The sequence below is a fragment of the Mesoplodon mirus genome (genome assembly GCF_964341445.2).
Source record: "Mesoplodon mirus genome assembly, chromosome: 3".
Taxonomy (NCBI): domain Eukaryota; kingdom Metazoa; phylum Chordata; class Mammalia; order Artiodactyla; family Ziphiidae; genus Mesoplodon; species Mesoplodon mirus.
In genome coordinates, this window is record NC_138978.1 from 7739667 (window position 1) to 7755190 (window position 15524).

Consider the following 15524-nt stretch of genomic DNA (forward strand, 5'->3'; position numbering starts at 1 on the left):
CACAGGCAGCGGTTTCTGCACGGTGGCACATGGGTCTTCTCGGATGTCTCAATAGCCCTGTTCTTCCAGACACGTGAAGCAGGCACACAAGTGCCGGTGGCACAGTGGAGAGAAAAACACTTTTTAAGTGGGTTGTTTGCTGCCTTGTACAGTGTGGCGTTTGTCTTGATTGTTGGACACTTTCCATTTATATGGGCTGTAAGCTGATGAGGGGCCTGCCCACTGGATTGTTTCGGAAGAGGGGCTGGGGGGGGTGCTGGGGGTGGAAGCATGGAAGACTAGAAAACTCCAGGGAGGTGGTAGACTTTCGTCTTCTCCCTTGGGAGCACTGCTCTTGGTTCGCTCTGGTTCCGGCTGGTATGGCTTGTTTTCCTGCGAAGACAGAGGAGCAAAGAAACAGCAGCCGAGCAAGGGAAGAAACTGAGAGCCTTCTCTCCTGTGCACTGAGAGCGGGCGGAAGACAGGTGCCCGGGAGAGGTGACAGATGCCCCAGCATGAGGAGCCCTGAGCCTTACACTCACAGGCCTGAGGAGAGAGCCCCTCGTCAGAGAGGGCGTGTGACAGGACAGTTGTCCCTGGAGCCCAGAGAGCCCAGGACAGAGAGAGGTCTCAGCCTGACACAGTGAGCTGCACTGAGGGCCAAGTCTGCCTGTGGTTTCCAGGCAGATGAACGGCAGATCTGTTGTTCACGGAGCACTGTTTGTTAACACCACGTTCCATTAAACAACAATAGTAGTCAAGAGCCCATGTAATGGGGACTTCCTGGTGGTCCAGTGATTAAGACTTCGCCTTCCAGTGCAGGGGATGTGGGTTCGATCCCTGGTCAGGGAGCTAAGATCCCACATGGCTCCCGGCCAAAAAACCAAAACATAAAACAGAAGCAATATTGTAACAAATTCAATAAAGACTTTTAAAAAATGGTCCACATCAAAAAAAAAAGAGAAAAAAAGTCTTGGGATTTCCCTGGTGGTCCTGCGGTAAAGAATCCACCTTCCAATGCAGGGACTGCAGGTTCAATCCCTGGTTGGGGATCCAAGATCCCACATGCCACGGGGCAGCTAAGCTTGCGCGCCACAGCTACTGAACTCGCGCGCCTCAACGAGAGAGCCCGCGTGCCACAAACTGCAGAGTCCTTGCGCTCTGGAACCCACGCACCACAACTAGAGAGAAGCCCAAGCACTGCAGTGAAAGATCCCGCATGCCTCAGTGAAAGATCCCGCATTCCTCAACGAAGATCCCTCATGCTGCAACTAAGACCTGACGCAACCATAAAAATTAAAAAAATAAAAAAAAAAATAAAGAGCCCATGTGAAATCTCACTTCTCCTATGCAGCGTTCCTTTTTATTTTTATATATAAATTTATTTATTTATTTATTTGGCTGCGTTGGGTCTGCATTGCTGCATGCGGGCTTTCTCTAGTTGCGGTGAGCGGGGGCTACTCTTCCTTGCCGTGCGCGGGCTTCTCATTGCGGTGGCTTCTCTTGTTGTGGAGCATGGGCTCTTGGCATGTGGGCTTCAGTAGTTGTGGCACGTGGGCTCAGTAGCTGTGGTTCGCGGGCTCTAGAGCACAGGCTGAGTAGTTGTGGCACACGGGCTTAGTTGCTCCGCAGCACGTGGGATCCTCCCAGACCAGGGCTCGAACCCGTGTCCCCTGCATTGGCAGGTGGATTCTTAACCACTGCGCCACCAAGGAAGTCCTGCAGCCTTCCTTTTTTTTTTTTTTTTTTTTTTTTTTTTTGAGGTGAAATTCACATAACATAAAATTAACCATGTTGAAGTGTGTAATTCACAGTATTGTACAACCATTTAGTACATTCACAGTATTGTACAACCGTCACCTCTTGTCACCCCCACAAGGAAATCCCATACCCATTAAGCAGTCACTGTCCCTTCCTCCTCACCCCAGCTCCTGGCAACCACTAAACTGCTTTCTGTCTTTATTTTACCTATTTTTACATTTATCTATTAGCCTATTCTGAATATTTCATGTAAATGGAATCATACAGTGTATAACCTTTTGTGTCTGGCTTCATTCACGTAGCATGCTTTCGAGGTTCATCCATGTTATAGCATGCATCAGTACCTGATTCCTTTTTACGGCTTAAAGTTTCATTATATGGCTATACCGTGGTTTGTTTATTCATTCATCCATTGATGGACATTTGAATTGTTTCCGCCTTTTGGCTGTTATAAATAGTATCCTTGTGAATGTTCATGTAAAAGTGTTTGAATACCTATTTTCAATTCTTTGGGATATACTTAGAAGTAGAATTTCTGAGTCATATGGTAATTCTATGTTTAACATTCCCACCAGCAGTGTACGAGGGTTCTAATTTCTCCACATCCTCGCCAACACTTGCTATTTTCTGTTTTGTTTTTTTATTTTTAAATAGCCACCCTAGTGGGAGTAAAGTGGTATTTCACTGTGGTTTTGATTTGCATTTCCCTAATGACAAATGCTGTTGAACATCTTTTCGTGTACTTGCTGGCCATTTGTATATCTTTTTTGAAGAAATGTCTGTTCAATCCTTCATCTTTTTTTTGGCCACACCAAGCAGCTTTGTGGGATTTTAGTTCCCTGACCAGGGATTCAACCCAGGCCCTCGGTAGTGAAAGCACAAGTCCTAACCACTGGACCACCAGAGAACTCCCCTTCGTCCATTTTTTTATTTTATTTTTTATTTATTTATTTTTGGCTGCATTAGGTCTTCATTGCTGCACGCGGGCTTTCTTTAGTTGTGTCGAGCAGGGGCTACTTTTTGTTGCGGTGCGTGGGCTTCTCATTGCGGTGGCTTCTCTTGTTGTGGAGCATGGGCTCTAGGCTCGCGGGCTTCAGTAGTTGTGGCACACGGGCTTACTAGTTGCTCCACGGCATGGGGGAATCTTCCTGGACTAGGGCGCAAACCTGTGTCCTCTGCGTTGGCAGGTGGATTCTTAACCACTGTGCCACCAGGGAAGCCCCTATCCATTTTTTAAATTGGATTCTTTCTGTTTTGTTCTTTATATATTCTGTGTGAGGTCTTTATATATTCTGGATACTAGACCTTTGTCAGATATATGATTTGCAGATATTTTTATGTTTAATTTCTGTAGCCATTCTGTAAGATCCTTGAGGTCAAGAACAACATCTTGGGACTTCCCTGGTGGCCCAGTAGTTAAGAATCAACCTGGGCTTCCCTGGTGGCACAGTGGTTAAGAATCCGCCTGCCAATGCAGGGGACACGGTTCGAGCCCTGGTCCAGGAAGATCCCACATGCCACGGAGCAACTAAGCCCAGGCGCCACAACTACTGAGCCCGCATTCTAGAGCCCATGAGCCGCAACTACTGAGCCCATGTGCTCTAGAGCTCTCACGCTGCAACTGATGAGCCCACGCGCCACAACTACTGAAGCCCGTGCGCTCTGGGCCCCACGTGCTGCAACTACTGAAGCCCACACACCTGGAGCCCGTGCTCCACAACAAGTGAAGCCACCACAATAAGTCCGTGCGCTACAACAAAGCATAGCCCCCACTCGCCGCAACTAGAGAAAGCCCGCACACAACACCCAAGACCCAGCACAGCCAAAAAAACCCACAACATCTTTGCTTCCTCTCTGACACCATCCACACTGAACTTGAAGCAGCAGCTCAGTAATCTGTATTTGGTTGATTCATTGGCACCACTGCTCTTTGAAACTGAGTGCCATATCCCCTTATCCTAAGTACCCTTTGATTTCTTTTTTCTTTTTTTTTTGGCTGTGCTGGGCCTTGGTTGCTACTCACAGGCTTTCTCTAGTTGCGGCGAGTGGGGGCTACTCTTTGTTGCGGTGTGCAGGTTTCTCATTGCGGTGGCTTCTCTTGTTGCGGAGCATGGGCTCTAGGCACACGGGCTTCAGCAGTTGTGGCACACGGGCTCTAGAGCACAGGCTCAGCAGCCATGGCTCACGGGCTTAGTTGCTCCGCAGCATGTGGGATCTTCCCAGACCAGGGCTCGAACCCATGTCCCTTGCATTGGCAGGCGGATTCTTAACCACTTCACCGCCAGGGAAGTCCCTACCCTTTGATTTCTGATAATGCTCACTCCACTGCTCTATCTTAGAAGTTGACTTAACAGCAGGCAGAAGTCAGTTGGTTAAAAACTCAATCATCTTTTGAGAAATAGAGCGGGTGATATTTTCGAGAATAGTAAATGGGCTAAGAACGCCTGCTTGTTTACGCAGAGAAGTTCAAGGTGAATTGTCTCAGTAGTGTGGATAGCAGCACCCACCATGTGTGTTTTTGCCCTTCCAACATCTCACCATAACCCTTTGGCCATTTATCCCCTGTGCCTCTTCCCAAAGCGATGGGGACTGCAGCTTACCTGGCTCATAATAAGTAGACACCAAATAAAGTATCTGTTGACCTAATGTAGTAATTTAGTTTCAGAAAACTATAGCCGAGGCCCTCTGAACTTTTCAAATTATTTTAAAGGATTATTGCCAGGCCCAGGCGCCCTGCTGGCTTTTTGTCCTCTCCTCTCTTTTCCCCTGAGTTGCATGGATTAAATAAGGGGCATGGCTGTGTGTGGAGAGAGAAAGTGAGCATGTGCACTTATTTAGAAACTGAAGTTAAAAAAGAACAGAAGAAAGACTGAGGACTTTCAATCTGGCCTTCTAAGGGAACACAAGTATTGAGATGAGTTCATCCCATGACGTTCATGTGAATCCTCGTTTAGAAATCACAGGTCACAGATTATGGTCCTATCATTCAGAGTTTCAGATTTAGTCATTCCCCTCCTCCATTTGCATCACTGTCACTAAAGTGACAAGCGTCCAGTGTTTTTGCCCTAAATGCAAAATACGATAGATATACTTTGCTATTTTGAAATGGCAGTGATTTATATAAATTAGGCACCTGTGGGGTAGGTGTTACTACCCCCATTTTACACCTGAGGAAACTGGGGCTCAGGAGAGTTAGAGCTTTGCCTAAGACCACACAGCAGGTAGATGGTAAAGCCAGGATTGAAGCCCAGGTTTGCCTGGGTCTGTGGTGGGCGCTTGCCCTGTAGACCAGCCCTCCCACTCTCACAGGCATAAACCCTGTCAGCTCCCATCAGTAGAGCCCCTGACATTTAACAGCGTTGAACTGAGAGATCTTAAATAAAGATTGACAGGGAATGGGAGAACGCGCTTGTTGATTATGAACTGTATTGGGTTGTTTTCAGCATGTTTACCTTTAGGGAAAAGAACTGAAATTTCCACCTCCTCTCATAGGCTGCTAGGGCTCAGTGCCTGGCAAGGACTGAAGTAGACTTCCAGTCCTTCTCTTTTTAATATTTCCTTTTCTTTTTAACATCTTTTTTTTTTTTTTTTTTTTTTTTTGTTACACGGGCCTCTCACTGTTGTGGCCTCTCCCGTTGCGGAGCACAGGCTCCGGACGCGCAGCCTCAGCGGCCATGGCTCACGGGCCCAGCCGCTCTGCGGCATGTGGGATCTTCCCAGACCGGGGCACGAACCCGTGTCCCCTGCATCGGCAGGCGGACTCTCAACAACTACGCCACCAGGGAAGCCCTCCTTTTCTTTTTAATATTTAAATTTTAAGAGAAATGGATGTTTGCTATAAAAGTAATTAAAATTTTTTAAAATTCCCCTCATTTGCCTCAGTCCTGAAGCCCTTTCCAGAGGCCTTGTACAGTTTGGTGCGTATTAGCCCAGTCTTTATGTATTTATAGCCATGTCAAAGTATTTATATATGTACATTATAATTTTAGGGCTTTTTTAGAAAACAGATGATGCTTTGGGTATTTTCTGCAGCTTGCTTTTTTCCACTTAAAATATATTTACGTCTCACAGTGTCTTTCCTCATTTTCAGAGATCCTACAGCAAAGAATTGTTTGAAGAAGTTATTTCGAAGATGCGGAAGGCAGGGATCAAATCCACAATAGCGATAGAGAAGTTTAAACTTCTGGCTGAAAAGGTGGAGGAGATCGTGGCCAAGAATGCGCGTGCAGAAATCGACTACAGTGACGCCCCAGACGAGTTCAGAGGCTAGTGGGCCCACTTTTTTCAAGTGGAATTCTTTGATTTGAGTTAACTTGAAACATGTAACATTAGAAGAGGACGTTCTGTGCTCTCATTGCCTTTTTTTTTTTTTTTTTTTTTTTTTTAATTTTATTTTTGGCTGCCTTGGGTCTTCGTTGCTATGCGTGGGCTTTCTCCAGTTACGGCGAATGGGGGCTACTCTTTGTTGTGGTGCGTGGGCTTCTCATTGCGGTGGCTTCTCTTGTTGTGGAGCACGGGCTCTACGCGCGTGGGCTTCAGTAGTTGTGGCACGTGGGCTTAGTAGTTGTGGCTCGCAGGCTCTAGAACACAGGCTCAGAAGTTGTGGCGCAAGGGCTTAGCTGCTCCACAGCGTGTGGGATCTTCCCAGACCAGGGCTCGAACCCGTGTCCCCTGCATTGGCAGGCGGATTCTTAACCACTGCACCACCAGGGAAGCCCCTCTCATTGCTTTTTGAGACACTTGGTCAGGAATTGAAATTCTGTTTATCTACCTTTAGTTCATATTATAAATTATAAGAGAAAAAAGTCCTTACCCTGATTTCAAACCAGGTAACAACCCTGAAGATTCTAAGGTCAACCTTGTCTTTGCAAGTGGGGACTCATGTTTTCAAAGAATTCTGAGAAGTCCTAAGAGGAAAGGTTGATTCTAGCCTGCCTTCTTCGCCGTACAGCTCGGGAGGGCCTGTCTGTCCTGCTGTCTTTTTTGTCTATTTTCCTCCCAGCAGTAGCTGACAAAAGGGTGCTTCCCCTCTATAAAAGGTGAAGTATATGCCTTTATCTAATGCTGATTTCCTTCTAAACTTGGGGGCCTGGTAGGGGCCATTTGGTTGCTGTTTCTATGGTTATGTTTTTCACTGATAGGAGGGACTTTGTTTTCTTTTTCAGTTTTAGGCTCTGTTGTTAGAGTTTGCTTTGCTTTGTCTCTGTAGACCCTCTGATGGACACCCTGATGACTGACCCCGTGCGGCTGCCCTCTGGCACCATCATGGACCGCTCCATCATCCTGCGGCACTTGCTGAACTCCCCCACGGACCCCTTCAACCGACAGACGCTGACAGAGAGCATGCTGGAACCAGGTAGAGGAGGGCATGGCTCGAACAGCAGTGCCTACACCTGTACTGAGCAGTGAGGCCAAAATCGTGTATCAGAGAGTAGTCAAAAGGGGGAAATTTAACACATCCAGACACTGCATGGTTTCTGACACTTAATGGACAAGACATAAAACATCCTTTGCTCTTTTTCACTGCAGAATTCCAGTTCTTACTTTTCATATCCTGTTTCTTCTTCAGCCTTCAGTTCAGTGAGGGAATGAATGGCCTTTTCTTTCCTTTTATACAGAACTACAAGCATCGTCTCTCAGGAAGAGCCCTCCCATCTGGGGTATTAATTCTTCCCTTTCTCTTCTCAGTGCCAGAACTGAAAGAACAGATTCATGCCTGGATGAGAGAGAAACAGAACAACGATCATTAAACCATCCCCCTTGCCCACCCTCTGCGAGAAACAGCCAAGGCCGGAGAGGCAGGCAGGAGCAGCATCGGTGGTCCAAATGCTGTTCACATGTTGGAGGCCAGAAGTGGCAAAATATACCAAGAGCCCACCCAGAGTGACCAAACAGTGGAGACCTGAAAGGACATGAATAAGAAGAGGAGCCCAATTCCTGTACATATATTTAAGTGACAGACGTGGTCAAAAGCTTGAGGGATACGTTTTATGATTGCTTGTGTAATAGAGCACGTCCTTCACATGTCACAATTTGGGGCTTTTGCTACGGAAGTCTTTTAGTGATTGATGACGAATGGGTCTGGGCAGCATCCCCTTCATCTTTTTTTTTTTTTTTTTTCCTAAATCCAGTATCCATTGGTTTTGATTGTGATTAGAGAACCTTGGACATTTTGCTGCTAAGACTCTTCCCCACGCCGGCCCCATCCTGATCCTACTTGCACTGCTGTGGATTTTTTTAAAAGAAGCAAAAACAAAAATAAACTCTTCTCCCTGGCCCTCCAAACATTTATTCTGTGAGATAACTGTGCCTGCAACAAAGTGTTAATCCTGGGATCGTATTTTTATATCATATTCACATATTTGTTTTTTTAATGGGTGTTAGATGACATGATTAATAAAAAAGGCAAGATATTTTCAGAATTTGAATTTCAGTTTTTTTTTTTTTATTATTTTGAAATGTCCCTTAAAATTTTTTTTTATTCTAAACAAAATGAAGAGAATCCTGTTGCTCTGGTCCTTGTAGTGAGTCCACGATTAGGAATCTGAGGAACAGCTGCAGCAAAGGAAGCATTTAAGTGTATCAGGATTTCGCGTCTTACGGTTTGAGGGGTGGGGGGTGGGTTATTTTTAATGCTATGTGACAGTTGGAAACCTTTATAGTTATCCTGCGAGGGTAAATAAATTCCTCAACCCTTGAGTCTGTGAGTTCAAGGCAGGGGTCGTTTGTACGATGTGTCCTGTGGGGCTTGGCCTTACCAAAGCAAAAAAGGGGTGCAAGAAATGTGGAAGTACGTCTGCTTGTAAAAACACACACAAAGAAAGACACACACACACACACAAACATGAGATTTTTTGTATTACTGCTCCCTACTTACCATACTCGGATTCTTGAATCTCCTTTGGGGTAAAAAGGGATTTGAAACCATAAAGTGTTTTGAAGAAATTAAATCTACAAAAACATACTTTCTTTTTCTCTTCCTTTCTTTCCCGCTCCACAGACAATGTCCTCTGTTCAGTTCCTAACGCAAACTACAATAAATGGTGATACACATTCAGAAGGAATCTTCTTTGAGTCTCTTCTTTTTGTGGAAAACAAAGGGGTGGGTGAAGACCAAGAGCCAGATGTGTTCGCATGTGGTACATGATCTTTCCTGGAGCCAATTAGGAATTGCTGTTTTTAAAATAAACCTTTCTGGGGCTTCCCTGGTGGCGCAGTGGTTGGGGGTCCATCTGCCGATGCAGGGGACACAGGTTCGTGCCCTGGTCCGGGAAGATCCCATGTGCTGCGGAGCAGCTGGGCCCGTGAGCCATGGCTGCTGAGCCTGCGCTCCTCGGCGGGAGAGGCCACAACAGTGAGAGGCTCGTGTACCGCAAAAAATAAACAAACAAACAAATAAATAAATAAAAATAAACCTTTCCTATTGTGTCAGTCTTGATGCTCCAGTTGGTTCTTGTGTCACTGCTTGCTTGTTCAAGGGGGTTGAGCTTTGTCATGTTCAGTCTCTTCAGTTCTCAGGTGGTTACCCTATTGCAAATATCTTTTCCCTGACCTTGAAATTTTTTGCTCAAGTTCAACCCATCTCATAAACATTATCTTGGGTACTGCAGTTGATGAAACCTTACCTACCAGCTCATGTAATAAGAGCAAACGTTTCTGCAGCATTTGCTGTGTGCCAACCTATGCCAAGGCCTTTACATTTACGATTTCGTTCTCTAAGATGGTACAATCATCTTTGTTTTTTTCCAGCAGGTCAGGGTGTGGAATGTGGAGAGGTTACGTCACTTGCCCAAGGTCACCTGGCCAGTTAGTGGAAGAGCAGGTGTCCAGGCTCCAGAGTCCATGCCCTTAGCCACTACTTTGGAGCACATTTGGACTAAATCAACTTTTTCCTTTTTCCAAAAAATATAATGTATTCCTGTTAACAACAATTTTAGACAATATAGGTAAAGGAAGGCAAAATCACCTGTAATCCCACCGTGCAGATAATTGTTAATTTATTTTTTCCCAAGTTTATATACATTTATGCCTATACAGTTAATGGTGTTTATTGGCTTCTATTGCCAGTTTTGTTTCTCCATCTCATGAATGTGTATTGTTTCTCTCCTCTCTATCCAGAATCTGCACAGGTTTATCAGGTTCAGGCACAGGTTCTGTCGTGTTACTTGCATGCCCCACTCTTTCCCCATGAATGTAATAAGATGCTGCTTTACCCCTTCAGATGTACTCATCGTTTTGAAAATTCAGAATTCGGAGGTTTGAAGGACCTTCTGCCAGCTAGGGCATGTCTCCTACTTGTACTGTCTCTAGGGGGAAGATGTTTGCTATTTCTATTTTTAGAGTCTAAGGCTTGCTATTGTATAGAAACTTGTGACTGCCTTCATTCTGTGAATTATGGATATTAAAGTAAGATCCAAAATGTTTTAAAAGTAGGTCTTGGCTACAAGGAAGATGGCCAAACAGGAAGGAGGATCTGAGAATCAGAGGAGCAGCAAAGAAGTGATCCTGAAGAGACAGATGATTAAAATAGCTTCTTAGTCGTTTTGTGACTCACTATTGTGTGGGTTTTAAAACGGAGTTGATAAGAATATCTTTTGAAAAAATAGCCGAGCACGTTATTTTGTTCACATTTTGTAACCTTTGGGTTTGGTACATAAAATAGTGAATTTCACAGTGTTTGTGTTGAGGTGCTAAGGGGAGATAAATAGGCCCTATCTGACTAGGTAACTTTTTTTTTTTTTTTTTTTTTTTTTTTTTTTGCGGTATGCGGGCCTCTCACTGTTGTGGCCTCTCCCGTTGAGGAGCACAGGCTCCGGACACGCAGGCTCAGCGGCCATGGCTCACGGGCCCAGCTGCTCCGCGGCATGTGGGATCTTCCCAGACCGGGTCACGAACCCGTGTCCCCTGCATTGGCAGGTGGACTCTCAACCACTGTGCCACCAGGGAAGCCCCCAAGGTAATTTTTTGATTGAAGGAAACATCCATAGTATGAGCTTGATGTTTGGATCAGCTGGCATTGGGCTGAGGAAGTCACCCTTGGTTGATAAATAAAGTGCATTTTATGAGCATTTTCTGTGTACAACCCACTCTCATATATTAATTTGTTATCGCCTCAACAATTGTGTAAAGGGGATAGGGAAGTGGCATATGAATCTAGGCCATCTGGGCTTAAGGCTCTGATCCCTTCACCATTCCTGCTGTGTGGCAGTTCAGTGGTCCCTCAGTATCTGCAGGAGGTTGGTTCCAGGACCCCAAGAGATATCAAAATCTGCAGATGCTCAAGTTCCTTATATAAAATTGTGTAGTGTTTGCTTATAACCTTCCCATGTACTTTAAATCATCTCTAGATTTATTATAATATCTAATGCAGTGTAAATAGTTTTAAATACAATGTAAATAGTTGATGGCGGGCGACAAGTTCAAGTTTTGCCTTTCTGGAACTTTCTGGAGTCTTCAAACCGTGGCTGGTTTAATCTGGATGTGGAACCCGCGTATACAGAGGGCCAACTGTATTCCAGAATGGTCCAAGTTCATAATGGCAAAGGAGATACGGAGAAGCAGCATAGCATTCCAGAAGGCACTTTGGCCTTGGGGTCAACTCTAGACTCAACCCTCATTTTATTTTTTATTTTTAAAAAATTTATACAGCAGGTTCTTATTAGTTAGCTGTTTTATACATATTAGTGTATATATGTCAATCCCAATCTCCCAATTCATCCCACCACCATCACCATTCCCCCCAGCTTTTCCCCCTTGGTGTCCATACATTTGTTCTCTATATCTGTGTCTCTGTTTCTGCCTTGCAAACTGGTTCATCTGTACCATTTTTCTAGATTCCACATATATGCGTTAATATACGATACTTGTTTTTCTCTTTCTGACTTACTTCACTCTGTATGACAGTCTCTAGGTCCATCCACGTCTCTACAGATGACCCAGTTTCGTTCCTTTTTATGGCTGAGTAATATTCCATTGTATATATGTACCACATCTTCTTTATCCATTCGTCTGTCAATGGGCATTTAGGTTGCATGACCTGGCTATTGTAAATAGTGCTGCAGTGAACATTGGGGTGCATGTGTCTTTTTGAATTATGGTTTTCTCAGGGTATATGCCCAGTAGTGGGATTGCTGTGTCATATGGTAATTCTAGTTTTAGTTTTTTAAGGAACTTCCATAATGTTCTCCATTCAACCCTCATTTTAAATGGTTAAATGACTTCAGTCTCACAGCTTTCAATATCAGACACTCACTGTTGACCCCCAAATTTGTATCTTCAGCCCAGACCTCCCTCCTGTACTGCAGACACTAGACACCTCAGATGTCTAAAAGACCCTTGGAATTCACATATCTAAATCAAGTTCCTTATATTTCACCCCAAACTTGATCCTCTTAGTCTCCCCATCACAGTAAATGTCAACTCTGTCCTTCCAGTTTTGTCACTCGGTTCAAAACTTTGGGGTCATCCTTTACTCCTCTGTTTTACTCTTTTCCTATTCAGTCTGCCCACAAATTTCTCAGCTCTGCCTATAAAATATACCCAGAATTCAAGTGCTTCTCACCAGGTCCACTGCTGTTATTGGTCTGAGTCATCATTAGCGGTGTTCTAGATTATTGCAACAGCATCATGACTGGTCTCCCTGTTCGTCCCTTGTCCTTTCTCAAAACAGCAGCTGAAACAGTCTTGTTAAAACTTAACTAAGGGGCTTCCCTGGTGGCGCAGTGGTTGAGAGTCCACCTGCCGATGCAGGGGACGCGGGTTTGTGCCCTGATTCAGGAAGATCCCACATGCCGCGGAGCGGCTGGGCCCGTGAGCCATGGCCGCTGAGCCTGCGCGTCTGGAGCCTGTGCTCCGCAACGGGAGAGGCCCCAGCAGTGAGAGGCCCGCACCGCAAAAAACAAAACAAACAAACAAACAAAACTTAACTAAGGTTATGTCACTTCTGTGCTCAAAACCCTCCAGTGGCTTCCTAATCCCCTCAGAATAAAAGAAGCCCTTACACTGGCCTAGAAGGCAGTACCCACCCACCACATTATCTCTTTGACCGCATATCCTGTAACCTCCCCTAACTCCAACCTTTAAGCCACCCTGGCCTCATCGTCCTCCTTAAACTGTAGGTACGCTCTCCACCCCTCCTAGGGCCCTGGTACTTGTGGCTCCCTCTACAAGGAATCTTTTTCCCACAGAGAAATACATGGATCACTCACTCCCTTATTTGCTTGAGGTCTTTACTCAAAAATCAGGGGCTTCCCTGGCAGCCTAGTGGTTAAGGCTCTGAACTTCCCCTGCAGGGGGCAAGGGTTTGATCCTTTGTCGGGGAACTAAGATCCCACATGCTGCACGGTGTGGCCAAAAAAAAAAAAAAAAAAAAAATTCACCTTTTCAAGCCCTTCGTTGTTCATTCTTTTTATTTATTTATTTTTTATGAATTTATTTATTTTTGGCTGCATTGGGTTTTTGTTGCTGCACGTGGGCTTTCTCTAGTTGCAGCGAGTGGGGGCTACTCTTCATTGCGGTGCGCAGGCTTCTCATTGCGGTGGCCTCTCGTTGCAGAGCACGGGCTCCAGGCACGTGGGCCTCAGCAGCTGTGGCATGCGGGCTCATTAGTTGTGGCTCGCGGGCTCCAGAGCGCAGGCTCAGTAGTTGTGGCACACGGGCTTAGTTGCTCCACAGCATGTGTGATCTTCCCGGACCAGGGCTTGAGCCTGTGTGCCCTGCATTGGCAGGCAGATTCTTAACCACTGCACCACCAGGGAAGTCCCTGTTCACTCTTTTTTTAAATTGCAATTCATTCACCTTCTTTTGCTGTGCTTTGCTAGTCCCTTTCTTTGCATTTTCTCCTTAGCATTCTAAGAGATAGCATCATTATCTAACAGTCTATATCTACTATTTTCTTGATTACACTCTGTTTCTCTCCACTAGAATGTATGCCCCATGAGGGCAGAGATTTTAGTCTGTTATGTATCCCCAGCACCTAGAAGAGTGCCTAGCATGGAATAAACGCTCAATATGTTTGTTGAATGAATGATCTCTTTATATATTTGTTTGTCATTCCAGTTGCGTCAGTTATCTATCGCTGCATAACCAAATACCCCCAAATTTAGTGGCTTGATACAATAACAGTGATTTTATCTCCCACGATTCTGGAGGTCCCAAGAGCAAGCACCCGCAAAGACCAGACAGAATCTGTGTTGCCTTTTACAACTCAGGTCTGGAAGTAACGTAGGGGCCCTTCTGCCTTAGTCACGAGCCCATCTGGATTTAAGGGGAAAGAACATACAGCCCAACCTCATGATGGGAAGACATTAACATCACACTGTAATTAGAGCATCTGGGATGGGAGATGTTGTTCTGGCCATCTTGCAAAGTAAGATCTGCCATATTCCCTCTCTGGTAACAATTTACACTCTTCCTAGTACATCCCTTCCTCTAAGACTCCCAAATTTCATCCCATTATGACATCAGCTTGAAGTCCATTGTCTTGTCCTTCAAAGCAAGCCTACGTATAGATGAGCCTCCTCGGATCTGATTCTTTGGGCACCATCAAGTGCTATTCCTCTGGACCCAAAGATATGTGAACTAAAGATAAAAGTTATCCACACATGGAGAACATATAATGATGGGCCAGGCATAGAAAAACCATTATAGATGCTCCTGTTCAAAAAATTGACAACTGGGAACACGCATGAGTCACTTTCCTGCTTGTGAAGAGATTGGGTTCCAGAGTCTCTTTTCATGTTGTACTTTTTCTGTCCCTTTTCATTTAAGCTGGAGGTACTTTCCTCAAAACAGTTCTCTTAAAATTGTGTGGGTTTTCTATGAAACTTCTTGGGGTTTACTCTTCCAGACAAAAGCCACAGCCACAAATGTCTTCATGAGAATCTCCTCTATTTTGAATTTCTTGTGAAACCCTTAAATCTTTCTGAGATCTTAAGAAAGGATTTTACAGTCATGTTCTTGACCTCATCTTTAGATGTTTACCTGACAGTGATCTCTATATGATTTCTGCCCAGAAGCCATTCTTCTGTAGGCAATGAGAAGCCAAGTGACGACACATTCATTATTCCTGACTTGAAATTTCCTTGCCTCGGTCATTGAGCTCACTAGGTACATTTCTTCTCTTCACATTACCACAGATGACAGAGGGGCCAAAATCTCCACCACTCCATAGAAAGCATTCCCTTTCCTCCAGCTTCCAATAACATTTACTCACTTTGCTTTAAAGCCTCTTAGATGCCCTGTAGGCCTCGCTAAAGTCTCCTCAATGTCCTCTGCCTGCCATTCAGTCCCAAAGCCAATGCCCCGTAATTAGGCTTGGTTACAATCGCACCCACTTCCAAGACCTAAATCTTGCTGCTAAACAGATTTAATGGCTTAAAACATTAGTTATTATTTAATGATCATCTGTCATGGTTCTGGGCTGGCCTGAGCTCAACAAGGCAGTTCTCACTCAGGGACTCTTAGGCCATTACAATCATAGTGGCTGAGGCTGGAGTCATTGTAAAGGCTTCCTCATTCACATCTGGCTGTTGGCTGGGACCCAACTGGGACTGTTGGCTGGGACCCAACTGGGACTGTTGGCTGGAACACCTACACATGGCCTCCCTGGGGCTTTTGGCTTTACATACCAGGTTCTAAGAGCTAGCACTCCAAGAGGACCCAGCAGAAGTTGGTTTTTTATGATCTAGCAGCCTCAGAAGTCATATTCAGTCACAGGCCTGCCCAGGTTCAAGGGGAATGAACACAGACCCCACCTCTCAATGCGAGGAATTCCAGTGTCACAT

At 45.1% G+C, this 15524-nt stretch overlaps 1 protein-coding gene across 2 annotated transcripts in view; it reads left to right on the plus strand.

The window, feature by feature from the left end:
* Window positions 1–8162, plus strand: part of UBE4B (ubiquitination factor E4B) — a 115449-nt gene extending 107287 nt beyond the window's left edge. For both annotated transcript variants that reach the window (XM_082612303.1, XM_082612302.1), the window contains 3 exons: window positions 5831–6005; window positions 6950–7096; window positions 7429–8162. In XM_082612303.1, the coding sequence (XP_082468429.1) occupies window positions 5831–6005; window positions 6950–7096; window positions 7429–7490 (384 nt within the window). In that variant the 3' untranslated portion in view covers window positions 7491–8162. The remainder of the gene's footprint in view (window positions 1–5830; window positions 6006–6949; window positions 7097–7428) is intronic.
* Window positions 8163–15524: the final 7362 nt, after the last annotated feature.